Below are 6000 nucleotides of genomic sequence, written 5' to 3' on the forward strand. Positions count from 1 at the left end.
AACCTGTTGAGTCAAGTGAAATCGCAGTTGTGGCTGATGCCAGTGCCGCCTAACTGCTGGCACATAAAAAGCACCGTTCAAGCTTGATCAATGCCAGTGCTGCCTGACTGGCCCCCATGCTGGTGGGACATAAAACGCACCCATTACACTCCCAGAGTGGATAGCATTAGGAAGGGCATTGAGATGTAGAAACCTTGCCAGACCAGATTGGAGCCTGGTGCAGCTTCCTGGCTCGCTAGTCTTCAGTCAAACCATCCAACCCATGCCAGTATGGAAAGCAGACGTTAAACGATGATGGTGATGATCTTAGCCATTTAAAAACATTAGGTAGTCTTTCAGAGATAGCTATTTCAGAGATAGCTATTTTAACAAACTATTACTTTACATAAAGCAAAGTAAATGGCTGAATTGGCAGGATGACAAACAAAATATCTTGTGATATATAAATACATCACTTTACATTCTAGTAAGTTCAAATCCTATTAGAGCCAACTTTACGTTTACCCCTCCAGGGTCCATAGCTTAATTGTTACTCAAGTACCAATGTAAATATCATCAATAATACCTATCTCTCTCAAAAACACTTGTGGCTTACACCTGTTAGTCATCAACAGCATCATCAGTTCAGTAACCATGTGAGCTTTCAGGCCAAAAGTGATGACAATCAGCCTGTAACAAATTTTTCCAATGTGCTTTTTCTTTTTACAAGACAGATTCTAACAGATCATTGCTGTTATTTAATCACATTTCAGCATAACTCCAGTAGGCTAATGATCAAAAGTGTTCCAGTCTTGACCATCTCATCTTTTATTTAGACAGTGTATCTGGGACTACATTATCTAATATGTCTTTTTTTTAAGGCAGTAAGGTGTAGTTTGATGTAGATTTGCTGCTATTTCTAACTGGTCAAGTAACCACAAAGATGCTCTCTCACTAGCTTGTTTATTAACTTATTGAGTAACTTTGAAGAGACTCATTCTACAGTGTAACTCTCAACTAAGTAGAGACATCATATAATTGGAACACAGTAGATGGCACCTTGCAGTTTGACTAGCTACCAACATGTCTACTGAGTCAGGATTGATGTGAAGCTAGAAAAAAAAATAGCTGTCACTTGCAAGTACAACCTGTAGCATACTTCTAATTGTTTTAAGTGCCAATGTAATCACTAGTGGACAGAGACACAGTCTTGACTCTCTATTTCATGATCCAATGGAACATAATGGACGTAACCCATAGAAGGAGAGAGAGAGCTGCACCTGTACATAGTAGACTAGAGCAACATGGAATGAAGTGTCTTGCTCAAAGACACAACATGCCGCCCAATCCAATTATCAAATTCACAGCCTTATGATTGTGACCCCAACATCCCAACCAGTTAAGCCAAATGCTTTCCCAAAAGTTTTGATTTCATTCTAAACCCCTTTCATTTCTTCTCACTTCTGAACCCTATCTCTACCAGAACATAACTGTCTCTGCACCAATCAGATTGATCACTGCTTTATTGTGACCACCCAACACTGAAATCATCACACCTATGACACTAAGTCAATGGACTGCCCAGTGCTCCACCAGTTCTATGCTAGTTATTCCTAGCAGGATGTGTGCTTCATCTCTGACCCACCAGACACAGTTAGGCAGGCAACTGCTACCATCTTAGGTATGTCTCTCCACATCTCACACACAAAATCTTACAGTCCTAAATCCCCTAAATGGTTTACACATAACAGCACTGCAGTAGTTCAGGCAAAAAGCAAGGCTTAAAATACTTGGAGAAAATTCACCCACCCCTGCAAACTAGCCAGCAGTAACCCAGCATTGAAATTCATTATATAAACTGCAAAGAATGCCTTCAAGCATTGTACAACCTTTAATTTCTCCTGCATCCCTGAATGCAACCAATCTTTTTATTCTCTTACCAAAATGACTATAAATTTTTCAGAATACCCATTTCTCCACTTTTCAATGCTCAGGTGAGACCTACAATGGAGAACTGCTCCATATCTGCATCTAGAGAAAGGCCACTTGATTGATTGGCAAGCAATCACTCACAGACATACTGTCTTCTTTCTGTCTTTTTCACTACTAGGCACTGGTTTGGCTGTGTAGTAAAAAAGTTTGCTTCCCACCATATGGTTTCAGGTTCAGTCCCACTATATAACACTTTGGGCAAGTGTCTTCTACTATAGCCTCAGGCCAACCAAAGCCTTATCAGTGAATGGATTTGGTAGATGTAAACTGAAAAAAGCCTGTCATGTATGTGTGTGTGTGTGTGTGTGTGTGTGTATACACAGGCACTGGAAAGTAAATTTAATAGTATTGTTATGAGTAGATTTGGCTGGAGAGAATCAAGTGCTTTTTGGTGCTAAATTTGAAATCATGATACCAAATTAACTGCCATTCCTTCCTGCAATTTTGCAGAGGTAAGATCCAATTCTTATTCATTTAGTTTTTTTTTCTACCATACCTGTAAAAATCTAGTGATGATTACTGTGGCTTTGGAGCTCTTTATGACTCCTTTCCTTAGCAAAGCTGGTGCTTCTTAGTACCCTAATTATATATATTCTTTTATATATATATATATATATATATATATATAAATTTACCTAAACAGTTTTATGCTTGCAGCCACTAATATTATTATTTATTATGAATAATAATGTTCTTTTTTGTGTGTGTGTGTGTGTGTGTGTGTGTGTCCACCAGCACTTGACAACTGGTGCCGGTTTGTTTACATCTCTGAAACTTAGTGGTTTGGCACAGAGAGTGATAGTATAAGTACCAGGCTTTAAAAAATACCACGGTCAATTTGTTGGACTAAACTCAGTAGTGCCCCCCAGAAAAATAAAAGATACTAATGCTCTTTGCTCCTTAGTACTGACTACTTCATGCCATCTCTTTAAATACTTTCAGCTCACTCACCTCTTTTTATCACTCATTGTGTCCAACTCTCCAGACTCTACACTAACCACTACATACAGTCCTTTCTCCACCAGAGTACAATCCCTCTAGAATTCTCTCACTATACATGTCTTCCCTGCAGACATCAACTAACAACAATTTTAGTGGAATATTAACAACATCAATCTCACTGGTTTCAGAAGGTTTGCAAAGACAATGAGTAATGCTTTTTCATTGACCCTTAAATAAAAGAATGGATCTTATGATTCAGGCATATAATTAAACATAGATTGCCACAGGGGCCTCACAACAGTACTAAATACGTTATATTAAAATAATTATAAAATAAAATACAAACAAGACTTGATGAGCAGACTTACGCATTAATTCTTATATGACTGCTGAAAGCATTGCTGGGGTTTTGTTTTTTTTAGGACAGCTCATCTATCATTAGTCTCAAGCTGTCACCAAACACTCGCAAGTGGCTCATCATAGCGAATTGAAAAGTGACAACATAGGAATTGTCTTGGTGGATGGGTGGGTTAAACCTGATAATTACAGCCCCCGTGAATCAGACTTGTGTATTCAGCATTACAAAGAATGTTTCAGCAGATCCAGCCACATAAAATTCATAGCCGAAAAAAGTTGTAAATGTAGGTTTCAATAGGCAGATAATCTCTGAGATGATGGAACAGTATGCCTTGTGATACATTAATAAGTTACAAAAGATTCTATTGTCAGCCTATCCAACCAAGGAAGTTGCTAGTCTTCGCTATTCTAATGGAAATGAGATTGACTGAGCAATGGCCCTTCTACTTTGAAACCCTTCTCACACTTATCATTGGGATTTCTGACAAGCACCTCTCAGTTGTAACCACTTCATTCCACTAATGTTGCTTGTACTTTTAAAGAAGGCCTGTCACGTAACCTTATACATACAACTTGGGCTTGATTACAGAAGCAATGTAATAAAACATCCTTTAATAAAGTTTAACTTGTTATAACATTCAAGAAAGAATTTTGAGTTATAGTTGTCCAATATTTTATGCTATGCATCTGAGTTCAAATTTCACCGTTTATCCTTCCTAAAAATAAATAGGTACTAGTAAGCTCGGTGGAACCAAAAGAGTTAATATTATTCTTCACTTTTTTAAAATAAACTATTGTACTTGAAGAAAAATCCTATTTTGCCATTCACTGAATATAAATAATTGAGATTTCTAAATATAAAAACGAAAGGAGAGAACAAGACCAATTTCTCTGAGTTTATAAAAAGAGTTTTAATGAAGTTTTATAGTTAATCATTAATATGATTATGACTTTGCCTGAAATTGTAAATGTGTTCAGTTACGAAGGCATTATTGAATTTCGAAATAGGGTCATAGATACGATGATATGCGTGTGAAAGTGGGAGGGGGTGTAACTTTATTCTGTATTTAAATGTACTCCAGGCTGAATCAAATTCAAATTACCACGATTTTGGAGGAGCTTTTTAGAAACTTTTCGATTGTTTGGTTAATTTTAAGGGACGGACAATACTTTATAAAGATACCCTAATGTTTTTACGGGAAAAAGTACAAGTATGTAAGTTGAGTGGCACCAACTCCCAAAAGAAAAACAGCTGTCATTGTTAATGACAACCGCAGCATAAAATAAGACAAGGCCTGGCTATCACAAATTAATAACGAAGAAATATAGCCAATGTGTACTTAAATGTAAATAAGTATTGCAAATAGACCAAATAGGAGGGGGAAAAACAACACTACAAGTTAGATAGATCTACAGTTGTCAAAAATAACACATGATTTAAAACAATAAACAGTAATGTCGACAACAGCAAGAGTAACGATTCTTCGAGAGACATTAGTGTGTCCCTGAAAACAAATGCCACGAATGAGAAAGCATATCATAATATCTAAAGACAAAATCTAATTCGAAAATGTTAAAATAAATTCTAAACATATAGGAGAAGAGTAAATAAAGAACAATTCGTACCTGTCTGCTTTTCCCGTAAGGAAGCTGACATCTTGCCCGTCCTGTTTACGACGCCTGCGTGAACGTGGCACAAAGAAGAGTTCCTAGTCAAGAGGAAACACTCTCATTCAATTGCACGTTACATTCCCTTTATAACGCACTTGTTGGCCATTATTGATCAGTATTATTATGCAATGGAATATGTTTTCCTCTAATTTCAGGAATTTCATTTCTATTCATTTTATATTGAGTAGAGGGAAACTTTTTTGTTGAGTTATTTATATTCTGTAAAATCAAAATTTAACGGTTCGTTGCCCGCCACGTCAACAAATAATTCAGAATTTTTTTGAAAGTTCATTTTATTTTTCATTTTAAATTCCAATGAAATCAAAAATCACAACCGTCTGAATAATTAGTGAACAGAATTGAGTTACATTGGAAAGCTCACAGTTTTTCAATTGGAAAGAATGTCTCATTTAAATGTCATTAATAATAGTTACAGTAATTCAATATTTTAAGTCGATTATTGAACAAGACATAACGTACTCAGCGACAACAATTTCTAGGACTTGTGTCTACACATGTAAAAAATATAACTTCTTATTTAATATGTATAATATTCTGGTTGCCTTAAATAAAGTAATGAAATTTTTCATTCTTTGTAGTTCACTTTATTTTTCTTGTGACATGTTACACACACACACATTTATATATATATATATATATATATATATAAAATACTTTTTACAAGAAAACTCCTAAGCCTTCATCGAGCTGTTAACAGGCCGAAATTTCCTAAGTACATATACCTCACTGGCGATGCACCGGCATGGCCACAGCTTTAGAGCTGAAACGTGTAAAAGAATGTCTGTGTTCAAAGTAAAATTATAATGATTCTTCGTATATCATATTTCCTGATATTGCTTACGGTCGCAAATGAAGCTGGCGGAATCATTTGTACGGCGAGCGAAATCTTTATGTTTTAAGTTCAAATTCTGCCAACTCTGTCTTTCATCCCTTTGAAATCTATAAAATAAGTACCTTGGAAGCACTGGGGTCGTTCTAACCGATTTACTTCCTCCTCGAAATTGCCGGCCTTGTGCCAAAGTTTGAGACCAATATTGT

At 36.2% G+C, this 6000-nt stretch overlaps 1 protein-coding gene across 1 annotated transcript in view; it reads right to left on the reverse strand.

Moving 5' to 3' along the window:
* The window catches only part of LOC115210740 (sec1 family domain-containing protein 1), a 127430-nt gene extending 122383 nt beyond the window's left edge, over positions 1–5047 (reverse strand). The window contains exon 1 of the mRNA XM_029779449.2: positions 4897–5047. Coding sequence (XP_029635309.1) covers positions 4897–4927 — 31 coding nt within the window. The 5' untranslated portion in view covers positions 4928–5047. The remainder of the gene's footprint in view (positions 1–4896) is intronic.
* Between the last annotated feature and the right edge of the window lie 953 nt (positions 5048–6000).

The sequence above is a fragment of the Octopus sinensis genome, linkage group LG4 (assembly GCF_006345805.1).
Source record: "Octopus sinensis linkage group LG4, ASM634580v1, whole genome shotgun sequence".
NCBI lineage: Eukaryota > Metazoa > Mollusca > Cephalopoda > Octopoda > Octopodidae > Octopus > Octopus sinensis.